Source organism: Coptis chinensis, chromosome 1 (assembly GCF_015680905.1).
Source record: "Coptis chinensis isolate HL-2020 chromosome 1, ASM1568090v1, whole genome shotgun sequence".
Taxonomy (NCBI): Eukaryota; Viridiplantae; Streptophyta; class Magnoliopsida; order Ranunculales; family Ranunculaceae; genus Coptis; species Coptis chinensis.
The window spans coordinates 18,527,757-18,552,558 of NC_141456.1; the positions used below are offsets into that span (position 1 = coordinate 18,527,757).

Sequence of the window (24,802 nt, forward strand, 5' to 3'; positions counted from 1 at the left end):
CACTGGGGCACTGAAAACAACAAATCTTTGAAATGTAAGAGTGTAGTTGATATTTAAAAGGTCAAAATTCACCGTGTGCCGCCCTTGTACGTAACATGAACGTATATTTTTCTTAGTTATTTAACGAGGCAGTCCACCAGTCCACTTCAAAAAGACTGGATAACTGGACTTGTTTTGACACTTGGCTACAAGCTCAAAACCATTGTCAATTCTTATGAGAAACTAATCACTTTGCATTCTGTCAAGAACAAGAAAGAAAGAGGAAGAGATAACTCTCTTTCCCTCTCTCTCTCTCTGGCATTTGATTTTGATCATGGATTCCATGCATGGCCCTTCTAGTTTCAAGGCTCAGTCTAATGCTTTGCTTAGAAAAAACCTTACTATACAGGTCTCTCTCTCTCTCTGGTGTTGTTCTTCATGTATATATTCTTTAATATGTTTATGGATTCTTAATATATTAGTTGGTCTAATTTTGTTTTTTTGTTAAATATTTGAATCTTATAAGCAGCCAATGTATATTAGGATTTTGTTTAATGGATGGAAAGGACATGTCCTTTTTCGTTCAAGTAAATTTACATGTACAATTAACTAGTTTGATTTTTCTTACTTGCTTTACTGTAACTGCTTCTAGTAAAAGACAGTGGACTTGCTTTTCCAGCTGTTTAGGAAAACTTATGTATCAAGTCAATGCGTAAGTGGATTAAGAGATGAGAAAATTGACGACTTTATGAGTATTGGTATTCGAAAATTTTCGTTTCATTTTTCCTCCCAGATTATGAAGTCTAAAATTTTGTAAAATGACTTGCTTTGCATTCATTGGATCAAATTGAGTGACAGTAAATTTTGACTGATTTTTGCAAATGGGATGGTCTTGAATTGAACGTTTAAACTTGTGGTTGGTAAGTTGGTTACATGTTTTAACCAAAGGTGTTTCTTTAGATTAGCTGTGGGTACAGTAGTGGAAAGATCTTCAATTTTTATATTGTAATTTTGATAGGAAAAGATATATTTTTTCTTTGCTCTTTGGTTTTGCAGAAACGTAATTTCAAATCACAATGCGTGTTTTTTGTATTCCCCATTCTTCTCTGTGTGCTTCTTGCTGTTCTACAAAAAGTGGTTGATCATGAACTGAAGAAAGATTTTAAAGTGGTCATATGTGACTGCACTTGCATTCGCACGAATAGTGATGGTTCATGTAAGAAGCAGTGCACACCTGTTTCTCAAGATCCTGATGATGCTGGTTCTGATGGTTCTAATTCTTGTCCAATACCTAGCCCTCCGGAATGGCGTCCTGTTCTGCAGTTACCTCGTCCTATATATCTTGCGGTAAGAACTGATGCTATTGCATTTCCAGGCTTGCCAGTTGAATCTTGCAGGAAATCAAAGTCCTGCCCAGCAACAATACTACTGACTGGTAGTGATCAAGCTTTTGGAGAAAGTATGGCCCCATCATTCCCTCTCTTCATGAAAACTCAATTTGTGTTAAAATAAGTAATGCACTCCAACAATTTGCATTCTTGTAATTCTAATGATTCCTGTTCTTTGCTGTAATTAATGTTTTCATAGTCAGAACCGCAGGAATCTGAATGTTATTCTTTAATATGTTAATAGGCGTGTCAGCTAATTTCTTTAGAAGTGGCTTTTCTCTGAATTCCACTGAAAGTTTGGATGATTTATCCACTGCTGTTCTGGTTAGTTGCTCATAAAATCTTGTTTGTGTTTGCTTTAGTCTTGATATTTCTGTAGGCTTTGATACTAATATTCCCTGCGCAAATCTTTCAGGGGTCTGACTACTATCCTCCTGATAATGGCTACAAAGTAGATGACCCTGCTCAATACTCTCTATACATCATTCAGTCTCAGTGTCAACCGAACTCTACGATACCTATTCCCTTCGAGATAGGCTCCACTACACAAACAAGTTAACCATCTTTGCTCATAAATCAACATCAAGATTTTTTTTTTTTTACTTTTCCTAGTTGAATTAGTTTTCCTAATTTTCTCTGTTGCAGGTGTGTAGATAAGTAGGAGTAGTGTGACATAGATACTTGCGCTGCTTTTGATAGAAATTTATGCCCTTACAAATTATTCATTACACTAATATCAGTGAGAGAGAGGGGGGGTGTGGTTTAGTTGAGCAACATCTCTTGTTTTAAAGAAGAAATTTTTAAAGTCGGAAAACAAATCTAACACAGGTATGTTTTTTATATTTTCTTTCTCCACAAGTAAATGGAATGTTCCCGTGAACCTTTCCTGCGCTATTAAAGATAGTCTTTTTTTCTAGTGACTGAAATGTAGTATGCATAAACTACATATTAAGATATCTTACAAACTGTCCTAGAACTGTGAGAGCCAGGGGTGAGGATTGGGAATGGTTTAAGGGTGGTTGCCTTCTCTTCTCAATTGTGTCAAATACGATATTACTTGACAATGTCGACTAATTGATCTATCCTTGCTTCATTTCTCTTTAGAAGATCAAAAAATTTATGGAAAACAAATTGATAAAGTGAGGTGGATATGCAGTATTAGGTGATATGTAAAATGTGACTTGACATTGTACACCTGCTCTTGTGCCTGCTTAATGCTTATGCACCATTTGCACTGCCATGCATTTTGTAAACTGTCATCAAGGTCTGTTGAAGGGTGAAGTCTCTCTATCTGTTTCCTTCTCTGTTTTGTGATTATTTACGGTATGCACGTACACTGAACTTTTACTTTTTTGGAGTTAGACGCAACATGCTTGAGTGGCTTATGTCTATGGCGCAAAAGTTCTTCAGCGATAAATGAGGAGCTCTTTAGTGGTTACATAGATGGAAATGAGATAGTCTCAGGTTGGTCTATACATATGCACCTTATGTGCTCAACATGTTGGTTTTGAAAGTATATTTCTATGGTAAATACTACTGGTTTGATTTATGTGGGTGACTCTCTGTAGCTTATGATTTTTTAAATTCGGACAAGAATAACTTCAAAGTGAATATTTGGTATAATTCGAGTTATAAGAGCCAGGGAGAGGTCGTACGGCTGCGTGTTCCACGCTTAGTGAATCTGGTATGTCTTCAACTTCATGATTGCGCTCTTTTGTTTGGTTGAATTTTAGGTTTTTTTTGTTGAATTAGACCTTACTTGCACCGTAGTACTTGCATTAAGAGAGGTGCTCACATTAATATTATTTTTTGATTCTCTCATGCTCAATCGCTAGATCAGAAGATGTCAATCAATGATGATCTGTGGAGTCATCAGTTACTTTGTATCTAAATTATTTATTCTAATTTTTTTTAAAGTGGGTGTGTTTATATGGGTGTGAAGCTGTATTCCTCTCCATCTATTCTCGTCTCTCTGTCACGAACTATCTACAATCCTCTGATTCCTTGATGTCTGAAAATTTGACTGATAACTTGTGTACACATTGCTATTTTCATGTGACACACCGACCTAACTGTTTTTCGGAAGCGTTTTTGTTTCTTCCCTCTTAGTTAACCTGTCAATTTATCTTGCAAATATGTAAACAAGGGTGCTAGTTTCTGGTACGAGTAGAAAGTGTCAGTCTGATACAAATCATTTTAAACTTTGTTCATATGTTTCAGTTAATGGGTCTGACACGACATATTTTCAGAAATAGAGTGCCCTTTTTTCGATAACGGAAATTGGAATGTCCTGAGAAATAGCATTAATTTTCTTTTGATGAATATTCTGACTGGAAATTGAGCTAAGAGGAAAAAGAAAAAGTTATTCGAGAGCTTAGGCTCCTTGACGTGCACATTATTTTATATATGATTCATATCCTAATATTTTGTTCCGAGTTCATTGTACTGGTGGTTTTATCCCCCACTTCCTGTTTTTTACTTATTTATTTATTCTAGTTACTTCACCACCATTATTTAGCATTCTGTGATAGAGAACACATGCTGATATTTTCTATGTATGTGTAGGTCTCTAGCGCTTATCTCCAATTTTTGAGAGGGGCTGGTGTGATGGCACAATTTGATTTTATCAAAGAAATGCCTCAATTTCCACCAACTTCTGGAGGGCTAGATCCTTCTTCTTATTTTGGTGTACTGATTTACACATGGTTCATTTTGCAACTTTTCCCGGTAAGGATGATAAATTATAACTTCCTGTAGCATTCTGGCTGACCGAGTTGAGTGTTAAGAGTAGTTGGGACTTTTATTTTATTAAGAAGTTGATTTTGGAAGTGGTTATTATATAATCATATCTAAATGTACGGTTTGCCGTTTAACAGATCAATTTTAAGTAAATGAAAATAAGGAGTACATTCTTCCAAAATTAGAGGCGACAATTTCTTCTAATAGTCTCAAGTCTCAACTCTAAAATGGACCCGATGTAAAGATCATAGTCTCTAAAGATTCTCTTCAAATTAGTGAATAATGCTGACAGTTTTTTTTCCGTCGTCATTTGATGTATTTATAAAAATGAAGATCAGCCATAGGTAAGTTATGACTGTAAATTTGGTTGTTGTGTTATTTGACTCCTGTTTTAGTAAATATTCTCACCACAGTCTGCCTTATGATGTAGGTTATGCTGACATCTCTGGTTTATGAGAAGCAAGAAAATCTAAGAATGATGATGAAAATGCATGGGCTCAGTGATGGTGCCTATTGGGCTATATCATATGCATATTTTTTTGTCCTATCCTTTACCTACATCCTCTGTCTTGTGGTATTTGGTTCCATTACTGGTAAGTTACTATAAACAGACGTCTTTACTATAAGCTCCGTAGTTAACTCCTATTGAATCTCTTGCGCACAGGATTGAAAATTTTCACAATGAACGATTACAGCATACAATTCCTGTTCTATTTCATCTACATCAACCTACAGATAACAACAGCTTTCCTTTTGGCAACAATTTTCTCCAGAGTCAAGATTGCTACAGGTTCCATTGTCACTTGCATGAATTTATATACTGCCGAAGTGTGAAACCCATCCACAAAAGTATTTACTTTTCTTTGTTGGATATGATGACAGTAATTGCATACATATATGCATTCGGATCAGGGCTCATAGGAAAATTCCTTTTCCAGGATTTCCTTGAAGATGAATCCTTTCCCAGTGAGTTGATATCTTAAACTTATAAAATTATATTTATTGAGATCTTGTTCTATCTATTAGAGTTTCTTGCGTAAACGTTTTTTGATGTTACATGGACACATCATATTTTAGAAATAATCCGTGTCAGATACGTGTCTACCTATCCGTGTCGTACACGACACATGCACATATAGTATGTGATATACCTCACTTTTTGGTATTTCAGCATGTCTTACACTTTGTACTGTGCTGGATTCGGAAACATGTATCTGTGTCAATGTAACTTAGCCTTTTGTAATACCAATTTGGATTGATGGATTGATGATTGGTTGGTTAATCTCATTTGGTTTGGTCTAACCAACGGAAACACCTTCTTTTCACTTCATTTTAATTTATTCTTATGCTTACCACACGTGCAGCTTTAAAATCAAATTATGATATATCAGTTTTCGTTAGGTTTAAAAGCATTCTCATATATAATGTCATTTACATCTACATTTACCTTTGTTTCGTAGGACGCTGGATTGTTGTTATGGAGTTTTTCCCTAGCCTGTCTCTGTTCCGTGGGCTATATGATTTACAAGATTCTTCCAGTTCAGGACTTGCCGTGGGATCTAGTGGAATGAGGTGGATAGATATGAATGATAGGATAAATGGGATGAAAGAAGTCTTAATCATCATGTTTCTAGAATGGTGTATTCTACTTCCTGTGGCATACTATCTTGATCAAGTTGTATCCGTTGGAAGTGGTGTCAGAAAGCACCCACTATTTTTCTTGAAAAACTTCCAGAAGAAGCATTTGTTAACTTTTCAGAGGACAAATATGCATAAAAAGGGATCAAATGTTTCTGTTGAAATGGAGAAACCTGATGTTACTGAAGAGGTAAATCTCTTTCTCTGTCACAAATCAAGGTTTTTTTTTTTATGTAGTTGAATCTTTTAATGAGTTACAATGTGACAGTTGGTCTACCATGTCTACTGATGATGCATAGGACTTACCTCTCTAACACTCGATGTTGCTCTTATGAAATTTCTGATACTTAACTTGATTAATTAGAATTATGTTCATCGACAATGTTATAAGTAACTTAACCAGTTCAAATTTGACCTCATTGCTTTCCTTCTTCATCAAAATGATATCGATATTTTTCCTGTGATCACAGCTTCCTGTGATTATATTCCTTCCTGGTGGGTTCCTAAGTTTTCTTTTCCCAACGCAATAAAATGTGCAACCAATTGATTTTTTTTTCATTGGAATTTCCTGTGAGAGATTTCCTCACTTTGAAAGGCTGGACGGATCAGCAAGTTCTACTCTCCATGTACAGCATAATGGGTATGGCCACTTGCAACCACCATGCTGACGGTAGATCACCTGTCACACCGTAGAATACTCTCTGTTTGTTTTCGAGGATGAAAGTTATGAGATGTCTATTCTTTGATAGGTATGGAAAAGTTATTAAATTTTCTCTTTGTGTATTTCAGAGGAAGAAAGTCAAAAAGTTACTTCTCAGTCCCAATACGAGCTATGCCGTCATATGTGATAATCTCGAAAAGATGTATCATGGAAAGGATGGAAACCCTGAGATACACGCAGTTAAAGGGTTTTCCCTTGCGTTGCCTCAAGGGGAATGCTTTGGTATGCTTGGTCCTAATGGCGCTGGAAAGACCACCTCTATCAGTATGGTGAGACAAAACTTCTTGTAAAGATTATAAATAATATGTAGAGATGCTGTTTAAGATAATTGCATAGATGCAGGAAAAAGAGTCCTCTTATATCTTAATTTATTTACACCCTTGTTTATTGTTCTGAACACCCTACACAGATCACTTGATCATTGTCAGCACTAACTGAAATGGGTATGTTTAGAGGGACCAGTGATCAGCTGCTCTTTGTTCATCTAGAGTTTAGTCCGCATTTCCTGTTAGCCCTTCAATACGCTTCGTCTTGTTAAAAAGTTGAACAATTGAAAAAAAAAAAAAAAAAAAAACTGATGCTTCACAGAATCTCATCCAATCCCCCTCTCTACTCACAGATGATTGGGCTCACAATACCAACCTCTGGCACAGCATTCATTCAGGGCATGGACATAAGAACTGACATGAACAAAATATATACCAGTATGGGTGTATGCCCTCAGCACGAGTAAGCAACTACTATTGATATTTTTCTTCAAAGAACTTCATGAATCTTAGTTCTCAAATAATGACATTATTACAGCCTTTTTTTTTCTGATGAAACTCTTTTCTAATTATATCCAGCCTTCTCTGGGAAAAGCTAACCGGAAGGGAGCATCTGCTCTTCTATGGAAGACTGAAGAATCTCAAGGGTTCTGCCTTGACACAAGTAAGTTTTTGCCATGTCATCCCTGTTTTGCTTGCTCACCTCTGGCTTATGATTTTGAAGATGGCACATTACACATATGGTTATCTGCTGAGAACAGTTAATTATTAAGTAATTAACTGAGTAAATTTGACAAAATGCATGGGTGTCGGATCTTTATCTCAAGAAATTTATTGTTGTAAATGACCACATTGAGCCGCTCGTTTTGTTTTGTTCTGTCAAGAATAGGATGAGAGGGAAATGCGTACACACAAGTTCTGTATATGTTGCCTTTTAGGTACTTCTTTTGACTGCAACATTCATCGAGGGAATTCACTTATGCTCATTTACTTACTCATCTATTCTTGGTATTCCTTTTGCATGAAGCACTTCCTCTGCAATGCGTTTATTTGAATAGAAAATAACTGAATGATCCAACACCAGTGTACATAAAATCCATCTACACTAAGGATTTGTGAAGCCAGGTTTTGTACTCATGTTCTGTTGGCCCTTCACAATCTCATGAAAACTTTTTGGGAGGGCTGTGAACTGTAATAGTTTATACTATTAGTATATTGGTAATAGGGTTCTACAATAATTTACAATTGAAATAGTAAAATCGTAATGGCACTTAGGTGGCGCCTATGTGGAGGTGTAATTTTACACCCCCATTGGAGATGCCCTAAGGTATTCTGTTATTTTGTTCCTCACTTTCTGGGAAAGTGGAAAGTGTGAGTTGTGTCCCACCACCGCTCGATCAAAACGTATATCAAACTACGGTCGGCGTTTAGATAACCACATCGAAACAATGACCCAAATAGAGATTGTAAATTTTCATTTTTTATGCCTTCAAAACAATCTCCTTTGGCAACTATTATCTTCCACCAATTGTTCACGGATACCCAACAACACCGCCAATTTCATCGCCCCTCTCTAAACATTTATTTATTAAAATTAAAGAAAATACAAATTATGATGTTAAAGAAATCAAATTTAACGATAAAATGCTTACCATATTTACACGATGAGAGATGTGAGTTTATGGGTTTCTAGCCAACCATTATCTTCCACCAATTGTTCACGGATGCCCAACAACACCACAATTTCATCCCCTCCCTAAACATTTATTCATTAAAATTAAAGAAAATACAAATTATGATGTTAAAGAAATCAAATTTAACGATGAAATTATTACTATATTTACACAATGAGAGATGTGAGTTTCCGGGTTTCTAGCCAATGTAGCATGTGTTAGTGGATCGACTGGGTCTGGAAATTGAATTACTAGAGGGTTTTGCAAATTATAGACTTCATCGACGTTTTCATTCTTATCGACGTTTAGCGTTGACGTTGACTCTTGTGTCAATCTACTAACTGATTTTCGACCGAAAAATCGTTTACCCTTGTTACTCATTTTGCGTGACACCTGCAATTCAATCAACAATATCCTCTTTATAACTTCAATTTAAACAAAATGTACAATTTCAAACTAACATTCATCAATTCCAACATTCTAATTCAATCATAATTTAATTTAATTCAATCACAATTCAATTCAATTCTAAAATCGAATTTGCAATTCTAATTCAATCACAATTTAATTCAATTCACAATTTAATTCAATTTTAAAATCAACATTCAATTCAATTTTAAAATCGAATTTGCAATTCTAATTCTAATTCAATTCAATTTTAAAATCAATTCAATCACAATTCAATTCAATTATAAAATCAACATTAAATTCAATTCTAAAATTGTATTTGCAATTCTAATTCAATTCAATTCAATATAAAAATCAATTCAATCACAATTCAATTCAATCATAATTAACATTTCTAAAATTGAATTTCAATAGGAGAGAGTGAAACTTACGAGTATTAAACACAAAAACAGGGATTGAGGAATGAGGAATGAAGGAGTGAGGAGAGAAAAGGAGTTTCTCGAGTTTGTTTTTGGTAGTGAGGTATTGAGGTATTGAGGAATGAAGGAGTGAATTGTTTTTGTTTTTGGTTTTTAGTTTTTGGGAGTGAAGAGGAGTGAGGGATTGAGGAATTGAAGAAGTGAATTGAGAAGAAGAGATTCGTGCGTTATAGTGTCTGGAGTGTACCCACGTCTGTTGCAATTTAACGTACAGACGGCATAAACTCTACCATCTGTATCCCGAACTTAACAGCTGCTAAAAGTCCCCATTAGATTGGTTTTTCAAATTTGGGCTGCCAAATTTGGCCGGGGCTGCTAAAAGGCCTATATGACACCTTTTAGTAGCCCATTATAGCTGCTCCCCATTGGATTTGCTCTGAAACACTTCCTCTGCAATGCGTTTATTTGAATAGAAAATAACTGAATGATCTAACACCAGTGTACATAAAATCCATCTACACAGAGGATTTGTGAAGCTAGGCTTTGTACTCATGTTCTGTTGCCCCTTCACAATCTCATGAAAACTTTTTAGGAGGGCTGTAAACTATAATAGTTTATACCATTAGTATGTTGGTAATAGGGTTTGTTCAACTTTAAGAATTATTCAAAAAATAAAATTTATAATGGCATCTCCAATGGGGGGTGTAAACCGTATAGAGTGGAAATTTTACATCCCAAATGTCAAAAAACTCTTTCCAATGAGAGTGTTATACCGTAGGTAATAGAGTATGAGTTGATGGAGAGGGTGAGGAATTTTCTCTCTCGCTATCAGCTAATAAAAAAACAGGCATCGCCCGAGTAAAAAAACAAATTCGGACGTCACTTGGAGTGTCGTCCCTATCTATTTCTAAAGTCAAGATTTGAAAATTTTAAACTCGGACGTCACTTGAAATGACGTTCGAGTTTAAAGTTGAACTTTTTTACACTTTTTCATTGGAAACAATAGAAAGTGGATATTTATAGACTCTACAATAATTTATAATTGAAATAGTAAAATCCTAATGACACTTAGGTGGTGGCCTATGTGGAGGTGTAATTTTACACCCCTATTGGAGATGCCCTAAGGCATTCTGTTATTTTGTTCCTCACTTTCTGGGCAAGTGAGACACCTCCTGTATCTATTTTATTATTTTATTTAGTGACGAAGCATCTATTTACAAAATAACAAAAAACCTAATATGTTGTAGCGCCGTGTTTCTGCCCCTGAGCTGGCATGCTGGGCGTCTGTCTTGGCCCCTTGTTAGACCCTAGGTACCTTTGTTGTGCTGTCCTGGTCAGCTCACTGGACAGAATAATAAAGGGGACTTCGTAAGCTGAAAACTATATATTCAGTGTGGAATAGAAGGAAGCTAGCAGAAACAAGTTAATACTTGTTGAAGTTACAATGTTTGCTAGCGAAGCTTAAGTTTTTAAAGTCTGAACCTCTGAATTTTGCATTTGTTTTCTGTTTATTTGCTTCAGGCAGTGGAAGAATCGCTAAAAAACTTTAATCTGTTTCATGGAGGTGTGGGAGACAAACGAACTCACAAGTACAGTGGAGGGATGAAGAGGAGGCTTAGTGTTGCCATTTCTCTGATTGGGGATCCCAAAGTATGTTAGCCTCACTCTCCATTCCAAGTCATCTCAAAGCTAAGCCTCATGCTTAAATAGTTACTCTCCTATAACTTTTCTTACGGTATATTCCATGATATTTTTGCAAGGTTGTCTACATGGATGAGCCCAGTAGTGGACTAGATCCAGCTTCACGAAACCTCTTGTGGAATGTCGTAAAGCGAGCAAAGCAGAACCGTGCAATTATTCTGACCAGTAAGCCTATTCGTTCTGTATGACATAATTGCATAATTGAAAAGGAAGTGGATACTTGAGGATTATATATCTGTCATGTCTTTACTTGCAACTACGCTTTTCAAGTTTTCAGGCATTTGTATCTGCACTTCATGTTTTAATGTTTAGTATATTTGTGTGACTGTGTTAGTTAGAACTTAGAATGGCTCTTTGATAGATGCATTCTGATGGTTTCAGCACATTCAATGCAAGAGGCAGAGGTACTATGCGACCGATTGGGTATTTTTGTTGATGGAAAATTTGAGTGCATTGGAAATCCAAAAGAGGTATAAATATGTCTAGTCCATTACTTTATTAAAGTGTTGACATCAAACATGTTAATCTCTAATTCTCTACTACATTGATCATTGATGAAGTTTTATGTCCTATGTAATGACAGCTCATAGCTAGATACGGAGGATCATATGTGTTTACGATGACAACATCTTCAGCTCAGGACGATGAGGTGGAGAAGTTGGTACGCGGACTGTGTCCCAATGCCAAGAAGATATATAACATATCGGGAACCCAGAAGTTTGAACTGCCCAAAGAAGAAGTGAGAATAGCAGATGTTTTCCAAGCAGTTGAGAATGCAAAGACAAAGTTCACTGTACATGCTTGGGGTCTTGCCGATACCAGTCTAGAGGATGTCTTTGTCAAAGTTGCTGGAAATGCGTAACCAGATACTGTAAATTTTTGCTTAATTTGAACGTGTTAATAAATATCGGCCTAATTTTCTTAATTATGGAAACGTAAAATTTCCAAACTTTGAACGTTCAACTTTGAAGTTTGAACTTTTGAAGCCGTGGTCGAATCTGGAATTCCGACAAATATAAAAACCGGAATTCCTGGTCTTATTCCGCTCTATAGTGCTATAATTTATATTTTTTCGACTCTTGATCTGGAATTCCGAATTTAAAAAAACGAAATATTCAGCGGAATTCCGTCGAAATCATGAACTATGCGTCGTCGAATATGATTCTCATTCATGCTAATTGAATGGGTCAATTGAACTGGAGATTACGTTTATATATTGCCTATAAATAGAGTGGCCGGCCTTAAAAAAAACAACACACGTCAAACTTTTGTCTCTCTTTTCCGTACAAAGCAAAACAAAAAGGCGCTAATACTTTTCGAGAGAAAAAGCGTGGAGGATTTTTTGGTTGGCATTAATTGAAGAATGGCAGGTAGTAGTTCATCACAAGGGCCTGCAAGTTTCTTGATTCAAGCCAATGCTCTACTCAGAAAGAATCTCACGTTTCAGGTTTATTATCTCTCTTCTGTCTTCTCTTTTCGTATCAACTCTGCCAGAATTATTATGACATCGTTAACTTAATAATAATATAATATTCACTGCCTCTTTTTTATATTATTATTTTACTAACGTATATATTTTTTGCAGAAACGTAATTACAAAACAAACGCAGGGCTAGTAACATTCCCGCTTTTTCTCTGTATATTAATGGTTGTGATACAAAATATAGCCAACAAGGAATTTAACAGGGCTGGACTCAAATGTGGCTGCATATGTACTGATACAAGTCGGGATGGTAAATGTGCCAAGACAGAATGCGGGATACAGTATTCTGATTCAGTACAAGCAGTGTTTTGTCCCATTTCTAAACCACCAACATGGCCCGTCTTGTCGACTGTACCCCAACATGAGAATCGTGCAGTCAGAACTGAGTCTATTCCGTTTTCAGACTTGCCCGACGAGTCATGCAGGTCTATAGGTTCCTGCCCAGCTACTACATTATTCACGGGTGGTAATCAATCTTTTGGACAAAGTAAGACCACGTCTCCTCCTTATTATATGTTGGTTCCATTTTTTTTTGTCTTACATAAAGTTGCATTTCTTATGTTGTGATAGGCCTGGCCGAGAATTTTTATGCAAGTGGCTTTGATTTCAACTCCTCTGACATTTTGAATACTTTAGCCGATTTCTACCTGGTATGTTTGCGCATTTGTAGACATTATTGGTGGTAACATAACATAACAACATGGTTGTTGGAAATCTTTCAGGGAACTTACACAGACGCTGGATATACCAATTTTGTTGAACCAGGTTTCACCTCAGATAGTCCTGTTTATGTACTTCAACCACAGTGCCTGTTTTTCCCTCCATTTTCTGTTCCTATCCAGATATCATCTATGACACTGGAAAAAGGTGATACTTTTGTTTCCCTAGTCCTCTTCATGATTGCTTTTCTAGGCACACTCACGGCTTTACTATTTTGTAGTTAGAAGTAAGATGCTTAAGGAACTTACAACTGTGGCGCGGAAGTTCGTCGTTGGTAAATGACGAAATTTTTAAGGGATACATTGGTGGAAATTCAGACGGAAACATTAACGAGATTGTCGCAGGTTTGTCTGCTTTCAGTTCTATTTCATATGCTCAATGTGTTGGTTTTGATTTCAAACTTAAATTTGAAAAAACTTTATATTTTTTGCAGCCTATGATTTCTTGAACTCTGACAAAAATAACTTCAATGTCACTATTTGGTATAATTCCACCAATAACAATGGCAACGGTCAGGGTGTTCGGCCACTGGTGCGGGCTCCACGCTTAGCTAATGTGGTATGAATACTATACTTCATCATTTCGAATTTTATGTTGCTAAATAGTATTCTTACTTTTGATCAAAATGTGGTGACTGTGAAAGTAGATTCTGGCTGGGTTAAAGAGATAGGCACTATATGATCGTCTTTTGTCCCAGTTTCACTTTACTGGAATTTTTCTTTTTATTTCAAGATTTACAAGTGTCTGCTCTGACAAGTTGGCATATTTTCAAATTAACTCGCATTAATATACGAAGAGACGAAGAACTTTCCTTGCGTGTTCCACTCCCTCTTTAAGCTAGTTTAGGTATCCATGTAACAAATAAGTGTTAACCTGATACTTTTTTTTTTTTTTTTTTTTTTTTTTTTTGACATTATTCCTTAGCCCCTTAAATGCCCTTTTCCCCTGGGAAGGTGGGAATCAAACCCAAGACTTTGAACTGACCTCCCAAGGCTTGACCAGTAGGCCACAGTACAATTACAAAGCGTCAGGCTGCTATTCTTAACATGGAAAATTTATAAAAGATGAAGTATCTTTTTGTTTAGATACTGTGCAGAGTTTAGACATTTGATTCGTATAGTCTGGGAAAAGAAAAACACATTACTCTAGCTCTGTGGCTTGCCTCAGATGAACAATTTGTTTTTTTCTATTTGCTTCCGTGTTTTGTATTTTTTAGTTTCTTTCTTTGGCAGATTGATGCGTCTTTGGAAGATTTTTTTTTTTTTTTTTAAAGTTTTGTTGCTTCTCATATATAGGTCTCCAATGCCTACCTCCGATTCTTGAGGGGCTCTGGTGTGAAAATGCTATTTGATTTTGTCAAAGAAATGCCTAAACTTGAAACAAGACTCACGCTGGACTTCACTAGTGTTCTTGGTCCACTCTTTTTCACATGGGTTGTTTTGCAACTTTTTCCAGTAAGTGTGACAATTATTATTGTTATTATTATTATTTTTTTGTTGTTGTGCTTCTTTCCAAATTATTAGTTTAATATTTTACTCTATGTAGTTTTGCTCTTACTACACCCTGCCTCTTGATGTAGGTTGTAATGACATCTCTGGTTTATGAGAAGCAACAAAACTTAAGAATCATGATGAAAATGCATGGGCTTGGCGATGGTCCTTATTGGATGATTTCATATGCGTACTTCTTCTTTCTGTCTTTGACATACATGTTATGTTTTGTGGTATTTGGCTCAATCATTGGTAAGATACCACTATAAACTGCACTTCTTTGCACAATGCAGTAAGTTAACTACTATCATTTTTCTTAAATGCAGGATTAAAATTTTTCACATCGAATGATTATAGCATACAATTCGTGTTCTATTTCATCTATGCCAACTTACAAATTGCACTCGCCTTTCTTGTGTCTACGCTGTTTTCCAACTTTAAGATTGCAACAGGTTGGTTAGCCTTCATATGCATGATAATTGTATGGAATGTGAAACCATCCATGAATGGAGAAGCTTGTTTACGTTTTATGATTTGAATTTGATGATGGCAGTAATGGGGCACATATATGTATTCGGATCAGGACTCCTAGGAGCCTTTCTTTTCCAGTTCTTTGTTCAAGAGACATCCTTTCCAAGTGAGTACAAACCCAAAATTACATTCATATGGGCGTGCATACTTACATTTATTGCGCACATAGTACATGTAACATGTCTATACATAGGATAATTTGGTCTTAATGGTATAGTTGGTCACCTGGTCCTGTCAGATTTTATTGAATCTGAAGTTCCTGTAGAGTAATTATTCAAGGATCACCAAGTGTATTGAAACAAGACGTTAAGTATGGACGGCAGTCGGATTAATCATGCTAAATTTTCCTGAAGTGATTCAAGTTGTATAATGTATTGTTATTAACCCAAGCTTCATCAGAATTGAATGTGATGGTCAAATGGGTTCAACCAAGTTAATTATTTGCTAGTTGATCTCCTTGGTTAGATACATTGTACATCTACTGGTGGTATCCTTCTGCACCAAGAAGTAATTTATCCTTACACTCTCACTGAAGTTTAGCATAGTCTTCTTCATATTTATTTAGTAGCAATTATATGTGTTGAGATTTTTCCACCCCATGTTTAGGTGTGTCCCACCTAAATTCCATTTCCGAGCCTCCTCTAGATATTCAAAGCATTTACACCCTCAACAAGTTCGAACTTATGGAGAATTGGCAATTTGACAATTTGTTCTAAACTTTCTTGTACTTCACTTTTTTCGTCCACCAATATTTATGGACTTCTTATTTTTGTAGGAGTATGGATTGTTCTTATGGAGATGTTTCCTGGGTTTTCTCTATATCGTGGGCTCTATGAATTTGGGCAATCTGCTAGGGCTGATGGGATGCGTTGGAGAGACTTGAACGATAGCACGAATGGGATGAGTGAAGTCCTACTGATCATGTTTGTAGAATGGTTTATAATTCTTCCTGTTGCATATTACTTTGATCAAGTTGTGTCAATAGGAAGTGGGGTCAGAAAACACCCCTTGTTTTTCTTGAAAAACTTCCAGAAGAAGCGTTCACTATCATTCAAGTGGTCAAGTTGGGGTGGACAGGGATCCAAAGTTTCTGTTAGAATGGAGAAGTCTGATGTTTCCTTAGAGGTATCTCTTTCTCTTTGAAAATAAAAGCATGCTAGTTATCTAAGTCAGAAAGTATTAGTAGAATACTATGTTAGACGGACACACCATATTTTAGAAATAATCTGTGTCAGATGTGTGTCCAGGTATCCGTGTCTGACTCTACCCACGCACATATTGTATGTGATATACCTCATTTTTTGGTATTTCACCTTGTCGGATATTCTGTCTCCTTGTCGGATATAGACACACGTATCCGTGTCACTGAAACTTAGGCAGAATATGAGATTTCCTACCATTTGTATGGATGGTGCATGTTATCTACCTGTGGGAGTGTGTCCCATTAGCAGATTGGAATGTGATGATGTTTATGGTAGGGTCGTATACTTATTCATTTTCTATGATCTTCTGTTTCTAGTTAATTTAATATGTATTCCAACTTTTGGTCCTAAATAAAGTTGGTTGGGTCGACTAGCATGGCATTCGATGCCCTATGGCACTACTATCACAATGCCAGTGGTAGATCATCCTTGCTCAATAGATTAATTTTTTGTTCCAAAACTTTAGGCCTTTTATTTGTTCTATGCTCCAGTTTGTCTAAGACATTTATTTTTAAAATGATGGAAATGTCTACTTTCTTATGAATATTGAAAAAAATTTATTTCTATACTTTTGTGTATCAGAGGGAGAAGGTGAAACAATTACTACTCGAATCCAGTATGAATTATGCCATTATCAGTGATGATCTCAAAAAGATGTATCCAGGGGAGGATGGAAACCCAGGAACGTTTGCAGTTAAAGGGATGTCTCTTGCTTTGCCTCAAGGGGAATGTTTTGGTATGCTTGGTCCTAATGGTGCTGGAAAAACATCTTTTATTAATATGGTGAGTAGAATTTTTTAACTTATTTAGCTTGTAAACCATGCACAGCTCACATCATAACATGCCATTCAGATATAATAACTTAATAAGTATATTGGAGAAAGAGAGTCATGTCATCTGTTGTCTCATCTATTTATATAGATTTCTTTTTCGCAGACAACGAGTCAGCTCCCTGTTTCAAAACATAAGAAAAATATAAATCCATGAGTTTGTAAATACATGAAAGAATTTCCATCACTTGTCACAGATGATTGGACTTGTACCTCCTTCCTCCGGCACAGCATTCATTCACGGAATGGACATAAGAACTGACATGGACAAAATATATACCAGCATGGGTGTATGTCCTCAGCACGAGTAAGCAACAACTTTCAAGTCATTCCATTGTTGTTTTGATTACAAAATCCATCAACCATAGACCCCAAATTACATAAGTCCGCTTGCTTTTATCTGACAAAATTGTTTCTTTTGCTTTCTTTTTGGACTGCCACAGCCTGTTATGGGAAACACTGACAGGGAGGGAGCATTTACTTTTTTATGGAAGATTGAAGAACCTCAAAGGTGTTGCCCTAGCTCAAGTAAGTAGAGATTGCCATCAATTTCATATTGATGATCAATCGTGCTATTAAGTTTATACGTCCATGAATGTTTTCTTTGTAGATATATTTTGGCGGGTTTTGAGGCAGCTCTGTCATAAACCCTCTCAAATTTTGTGGGTGCGGTAGGGGAAAACTCCAATTTTAGAGGTTGCAGTAGGCCAACCATGATCCACATATTTATACTGGGTCCCAGATTGAAACTTTTATAGGCATAATATTTTGGCTATAAAAGTGCGCTTGTCACCTTAATCAGAAAAGAACTTTCCTTGCCAATTGTTATTTTTGTGAAACATATTTCATGTGAAGACCAGAAATAATAATAATCGACTACTGAAAAAGAGGCCCCTTCTTTTCATATCATGTGGACCCACCTTCTTTTGATCTTGAATTTGAGGTATGATCACATAATTGTGGTCTTTTTGTACGAGACTATGAGGGTATTTGCCTATTTGATGGTGCAAGATATACTATTTATATTTTTAGAGAGTTGCTCGTTCATGAAAGTTTCTCTTTTGCTTGATCAGTGGAATTCTGATAATATTTCAAATATTTGGTTAAATTATAAGTAATCATAAGAATTTTTTTTTTGGGTGGTTATGAACAGTGTTAAGCAGCCTAGTGAAAATTAAAAAAAAATCCTGTGTCTGGGGGAGTGGGAAGGGGTTGTGCATAAAAAAGAATATAAAAAAAAATGTTTCTTATAGTGGACCTTTACTCTATCTGAAATTGTAGACCTTTTGCGAGTGGGTAGTGGAACTGGTGGCACGAGTAATATCCTTTTCGGACTCTTTTAATATGATGAAATGGGTGCCCCTATAAGTCTTACTTTGCTTAGCTGATTTTAGATGTGGATTTCTGAGATTTGAAATTTTCTCTTACGTTTCTTCTCCATTCTGTTCCTTCAGGCAGTGGAAGAATCTCTCAGGAGTGTCAATCTGTTTCATGGAGGTGTCGGTGATAAACGAGTTGGGAAATACAGTGGAGGTATGAAGAGGAGGCTTAGTGTTGCCACATCGTTAATTGGTGATCCCAAAGTATGTCAGTCACTTAATCTATAAATGAACTAACATATTAAGCTAGTTGTCATCTCTGGACATGTAGTATTACAAAAGGCCTTTCTTATGGCACATCTCTTTGAACTCTTGCAAGGTCGTCTACATGGATGAACCTAGTACGGGATTAGATCCAGCCTCAAGAAATAATTTGTGGAATGTCGTGAAGCGTGCAAAACAAGACCGTGCAATTATTCTAACGAGTAATACTCATCCATTCTGTAATTTACGATGTGTTGCATCATTTGAAGAAACTGGATATTTCACCCCATAATATTCTGTAGCATAGTGTACAGGCTTTCCAGGCATTTTTGTTCTGCATTTGATGTTGTAGCTTGTGCATAATTATAGTGGCATACATTTTCCTTGAAACCCCTCCAATGTCTTTATAATATGATTTCAGCGCATTCAATGGAGGAGGCGGAAGTACTATGTGATCGATTGGGAATTTTTGTTGATGGAAGTTTGCAGTGCATTGGAAATCCAAAAGAGGTAGATTCCTGAGTAATTTATGTGAAAGTAGTTGATCCCATAAAATCTCCAATGCAATACTGTGAGATGAACTTTTTATTGATGGTAAATAAAGCCTAGGTGGACTCCTTGGGCCACTCATACTGTGTCTGCCCACACGGCCTCGGTGAAATTATAAGTCAAGGAAAGTTTCAGTCTGATGCCCCAAGAAGTAATTGCCCTGAACTATTTGGGTACTAGGGGATGTGTCTGCTGTTTAAGCATTTCAATTTCAATATAAATAGCATAGTTATTGACTCTTAACTCCGATCCATTGTGTTGGAATCAGGAGTTTATTTCTTTTTAGTATGCCACATCATTGATGCAACATTATTAACTACTACAGTGATTTCTCATGTATGTGTACTTGTGGTGACAGCTCAAGGCTAGATATGGAGGATCTTATGTGTTTACAATGACAACATCTGTAAGCCAGGAGAAGGAAGTAGAGAAATTGGTAAAACAGCTCTCTTCCAGTGCCAACAGGATATACCATATATCAGGAACCCAGAAGTTTGAATTGCGGAAGGATGAGGTCAGGATAGCAGATATTTTCCAGGCAGTTGCTAATGCAAAGGAGAAGTTCATTATACATGCTTGGGGTCTAGCTGATACTACCCTGGAGGATGTGTTCATCAAGGTTGCTCAAGTGGATCAAGCATTTAATCAGCTTTCATGATCAGTACGGATGAGGTGTATACTACATTACTACTATATATTCTTTAGTTTTATTATTGTTACTTTTTTCTAGATTTGCCCAGACGGTACGTTGAAGTTAAACAATATGCAAAACCCTTTAAATCCAAATAGTTTCATATCTCAATAGATTGTCTGAAGATAAAACGGAATTAGTCGTAATAAGTAGAGTTCAGATCATTTTCACCGGAATAGAACTCAGTGAAGAACTCAATACTTTCCCTGCACTTGGGACTGCCCATGCAATTTCCACCCAGTGGACTACTGACACCTCTTGGTAAAAAATGAGAATACAAAAGATAACTGCGACTTTTGCTTGAAGAAAATGCAACTAATTCGATATGTTTTCCACACTCGTGGGAGTGGAGCTGTGTTTTTGCTTCACGGATATGATATTTTATGTTCCTGGTAAACTAAAAGCATTTATGAAATGCAGAAAGCGTAGAGTGATGTCCCGGCTGTGAATGTTGGTATAGCAGCTCCAAGACTCACCTTATACCCGTTTCCCACATAGACACAACCATCGCTAACGGACATTCCACCATATACAGTGGCACCTGTATCATGGGTCCATAGTATCTTTCCAGTACTAACGTCCATCGCAAATATTGATCCGTTTGGATCACTTGATCCAGCAAAGAGGACGTTATTAGCAACTGTAACAGGGCCACTAGCTGCAAGGTTTGTTGGGTTGGCTGTAGACCACAGGATCTTGCCAGTGTGAGCATGCAGTGCAACCCATCCACCTCCAGTGGTCTTATTATTTGATGGTGCAAGTGTGAAATTCATCCTCCCAATGTTAGCAATGTTCGTGTAAACTCTAAGCCCATCTGTGGCAGCTCCCCACGTACCTCCTCCAGCAGGGCCTCCAGGTCCTGCTAGCTGCACATTAAACTCAAGTGAGTAACGTTTTGAGGGAGCTGGTATCGGAAGCCAACATCATAACTAATTAAAGACCAAGTTTCCAACAGAGGGACACTCTTCACTCATGCTGTGAACATCAAGCCTGTATCTCTTATATACTTACAGTAGACCAGATGGTATTGCCATTGTCGCGATCGAGAGCCCATGCATATCCACTTTTCTGTACTGCAGCTACTATATCACGCTTGGTCCCATTAACAAATATGGTAAGCATCATGGGCGCTTCACCAAAGTCAGCATCTGGGTTTGGACCAGGAGGGCAACCAGGGGTAGACACATTATTGCAAGCAAAAAACCATACATCATAACCTCCAAGCTGTCTATACCATCTGATGTTCCCATGATCCATGTTGAATGCCAGTATTGAGTTTTCGTGGTTTTCGGGTTCAATGCATTGATCAGGATGAGTAGGGACCGTTTGATTGTTCTCCATTTCTTGGCATTCGGTTACATGGCTAGGAGCTGAGTAGAGATTACCTGTTGCTACGTAGACAAGGTTCCTCTTGATGTCAATGGAAGGACTGCTACCCCATATGGCGGCTCCTGCATATTCCCCCCTTTTACCGAAGTTGTCTGGAAGGGTGAAGGTTTGCCACAAGACTGCACCAGTTTCGATGTCTAGCTTGGCCATGCTACCACGAAACGTGCAGCATTGTTCAAAACTTAAGGTTTCTTCTACTGATGAAGTCCCCACATAAAAACCTCTGCAATCAAACATCCAATTCACAGCTCACTAAGTATTAAGTGTTTAACTACTTACTGAGCCACCAATACAGTTCCATCAGTCTGTTTTATTGGTCTTTTTCTTTTAGTATACGCTAATTTAGTCTTTTATATTTAGAGCTTACAACGCAGTCCTACATGCAAATAAAAAAAGTTACAGAACTTGTGGTATCACTTTGAACCCACTATGTTTTACCTTATCACCTGATGACCATTACTCAAACAAGACAAACAGTGCCATGGAGTTTTTTCTCAAAGTAGGAAACGCAAATCACATAAGAATAAGAAGAGTGGTTCTTGAATACAAACCCTTTATAGACAGTTCCAGACATAGTAATAAGAGATGAATCATGGCTATCAAGCCGAGTCGACCATAGTAGCTGCCCTGTTGCTCTTCGAACCGCGATAACTATTGCAGGGCCATAAAGACCTATTATGAGAATGTCTCCAGCTACTGTTGGGGTGGCTCTTGCTACGGTCACATTAATACCAAATATGAGTCCAGGTGACTTCAGTCCAGTAAGCTCTTCTAAGTTTTTCTCCCACACAAGAGATCCATCATCAGCTTTTACTGCATAAACATGCCCATTCCAACTAGGAAAATAAATTGTTCCATCGAATATCGCTGGTGTTGCAGTTATGTCCTTCCCTGCAACAAATTCCCACTTCAGCTTCAGCTTTGAAACAGTGTATGGGCTGATCTTTACCTCTCTTTCTGCGTATCTCCTGTTATACATATCGCCGCCATGGTTTACCCACTGGGCAGAGAAACACGTCAAAACAAACTTAGACTGATTGTACTTGAGAATCTACGAAGGATTAATCGAGTAGGAGGAACATCACTTACATTTGAAGATTTGCTTGCATTAGAATGAATTACACACCATGCAGAGAAAATGAAGAGAACATGGTATTGTCTTAGGCTTCCTGAAGGAAACACCATTATAGCTGGAAATTAATCTTACAAGAAGGGAACATGAGATCTAGTTCAATATATAATGTGATGAGCCATTCAACTTTATGAATTTGACTTCCCTTAAAATGGTTACGTCGCGTGCCTTCTTGCCTAGCTTAGACTTTAGAGTTTAGACATATCTATAGTTGTCCATGTGGGGGAACTCATCTTTCATTAATTGTCCACTCTTCCATGAATAGATAATTAGATATATGGTATTAAATTATTATGTTCTTTCTTGTTTCTGTTGTCTCTTGTTCTACACGTGGATGCACGATTTCTTGCAGCAAAAAAATTCTGTTGAGTTTCTAATTGTATACTTTAGCAGCACTGCCTTTTTGAATTGACCCAAAACACTCTATTGCTTAATTGACTGGATAAAATTAGAAGATGATAAGTTATATTACGCGGATTAACACACTAAGGTCAACTTTCTTCTTAGTGATGCAATTGTGGCCTGTTGAAGCAAGAGTATCTAACAACCATTGCTTCAATGTATACAGATTAGACGCTATATGTCTATATGTACGTTTCTTCCTCCAAGTAAGAGTCGGTTTTGGGAGTCTACCTATAATACTGTTTTCTTAAAATAGCAGATTATTTAAAAATATAAGCATCTCTTTGTCGCCTCAATTTATTATCATCGAGTGGTTGAAATCAACAACATTGAGTCATTAAGAAGATTTTGAGCACTAGCATAGTATCACTACTAGTCTACTAACCAAAATACAATAATATTATGAGAACCAGCTACGTTACAAAGTTCGTATTTATTTTTATTCTGTATGTGCGAACAACACGATGATATGCAGAAGGGCAGAAGGCATAGAGTGAAGTTTCTGCGGTGAATGTGGGAATACCTACTCCAAAACTCACTTTACATCCATTCCCCAAGTAGATACACCCATCGCTTAAAGACACACCACCATACACTGTGGTGCCTGTCTCATAAGTCCATAGTATCTCTCCCCAGTATTGACGTCCATTGCATATATGGCGCCTTTTGGATCTGTAGATCCAGCAAACAGGACATTATTTGCCACTGTAACAGGACCATTAGCAGTGAGGTTTGTTGGGTTAGCCGTAGACCATAAGATTTTTCCAGTTTGAGCATGCATTGCTACCTGTTCCCCTCCAGTTGTTGTTTTCTTTGATGGTGCAAATGTGAAGTTCATCTTCCCACTGTTTGTGATGTTCGTGTAAATCCTCTGCCTGTCTGTCGTAGCTCCCCACGTACCCCCTCCTGTAATGCCTCCGGTCCTGTTAACTGCACAAGAACCTTAGGCATGAGCTCTTCATGGAGTTTTATTGAAATCCAACATCAGAAAATTTAAACAAAAAGCGATTGACAAAAACAGTTAAGTTCTCACTACAAGAAAACAGGTTTTTGCCCACGGTCCAAAACTGTGGAAAAAGGGCTTTTCCCACAGTTTTGGACCATCGCAGGACCGTGGGCTTTCGCCGGAAATAGTCTACCCACAGTCATGACCGTGGGTAAAGCCTACTAATAACGACGGTCTTTGCGTCAGCTTTTGCCGTCGGTATGGCCACGGTAGAAACCGTTGGAAAATCCGTGGCAAAAGGTCACTTTTACCGACGGTTGTTGGCTGTGGACAAAGGTAACTTGTTCCGACGCTTTTGGGCCGTGGCAAAAGGTCACTTTTACCTACAGTGTTGTACCGTGGGAAAAGGGCATTTTGCTTACGGTTTTGATGCGTGGGATATGATTTTTTGCTACGGCTATAGACCGTGGGAGAGCTATTTTAAAAAAAAAAAAAAAAATAATTGATATTTCAATTCTTAATCTTTTCACCTGCAATCCACAAATAACCACCAATCACCTAGCAAAGGTCTTACACCTCCAAATAACCATCATACACCTCATTAATTATCTCGAAAGATATATATAAAAAAGCTCATAAAGCCAAGGATTAAATTAACCAAGATCTTGAAAACAAATATACATGTATATAAAAGATAAATCATCCGGCAAAGTGTTTCGCCATTTCCAACCTTATTAGCTATCTAGACTCATCATCACAAGTTCACTAATAAACCTTACATTTGCAGCTTAAAAAAATAAACTAACCATGTCGGCCAGCATTTGCGGAAACACTTTAACCACCTGGGCTCCTGCCTAATGTCCAACAAAATGAATGAGTAGTGCCCTGCATTGAGATCAAATACACCAACACAGAATATGAA

General features: G+C 37.1%; 3 protein-coding genes across 3 annotated transcripts; 2 read left to right on the forward strand and 1 right to left on the reverse strand.

Moving 5' to 3' along the window:
* Nucleotides 1-153: 153 nt before the first annotated feature.
* LOC147522666 (ABC transporter A family member 7-like) lies at nucleotides 154-11,970 on the forward strand. Its single transcript, XM_086594683.1, has 18 exons — nucleotides 154-388; nucleotides 1,036-1,438; nucleotides 1,612-1,691; nucleotides 1,783-1,921; nucleotides 2,730-2,831; nucleotides 2,936-3,051; nucleotides 3,933-4,094; nucleotides 4,537-4,699; nucleotides 4,771-4,896; nucleotides 4,989-5,072; nucleotides 5,567-5,934; nucleotides 6,534-6,734; nucleotides 7,085-7,194; nucleotides 7,311-7,395; nucleotides 10,753-10,881; nucleotides 10,992-11,097; nucleotides 11,314-11,402; nucleotides 11,516-11,970. The coding sequence occupies exons 1-18, from the start codon at nucleotides 314-316 to the stop codon at nucleotides 11,792-11,794; spliced, it is 2,817 nt and encodes a 938-aa protein (XP_086450809.1). The 5' UTR covers nucleotides 154-313; the 3' UTR covers nucleotides 11,795-11,970.
* A 203-nt stretch (nucleotides 11,971-12,173) lies between these two features.
* LOC147522667 (ABC transporter A family member 7-like) lies at nucleotides 12,174-20,122 on the forward strand. The gene is made up of 18 exons (XM_086594677.1): nucleotides 12,174-12,379; nucleotides 12,518-12,902; nucleotides 12,986-13,065; nucleotides 13,138-13,282; nucleotides 13,360-13,479; nucleotides 13,569-13,693; nucleotides 14,431-14,589; nucleotides 14,715-14,877; nucleotides 14,952-15,077; nucleotides 15,179-15,262; nucleotides 15,932-16,281; nucleotides 16,941-17,141; nucleotides 17,386-17,495; nucleotides 17,632-17,716; nucleotides 18,643-18,771; nucleotides 18,887-18,992; nucleotides 19,193-19,281; nucleotides 19,679-20,122. The coding sequence occupies exons 1-18, from the start codon at nucleotides 12,296-12,298 to the stop codon at nucleotides 19,976-19,978; spliced, it is 2,841 nt and encodes a 946-aa protein (XP_086450803.1). The 5' UTR covers nucleotides 12,174-12,295; the 3' UTR covers nucleotides 19,979-20,122.
* On the reverse strand, nucleotides 20,092-22,701 carry LOC147522668 (uncharacterized). The gene is made up of 4 exons (XM_086594687.1): nucleotides 22,490-22,701; nucleotides 21,952-22,400; nucleotides 21,023-21,623; nucleotides 20,092-20,877 (listed from the first exon to the last, which is right to left on the reverse strand). Exons 1-4 carry the CDS (start codon nucleotides 22,583-22,585, stop codon nucleotides 20,419-20,421), a joined length of 1,605 nt encoding a protein of 534 aa, XP_086450813.1. The 5' UTR covers nucleotides 22,586-22,701; the 3' UTR covers nucleotides 20,092-20,418.
* Between the last annotated feature and the right edge of the window lie 2,101 nt (nucleotides 22,702-24,802).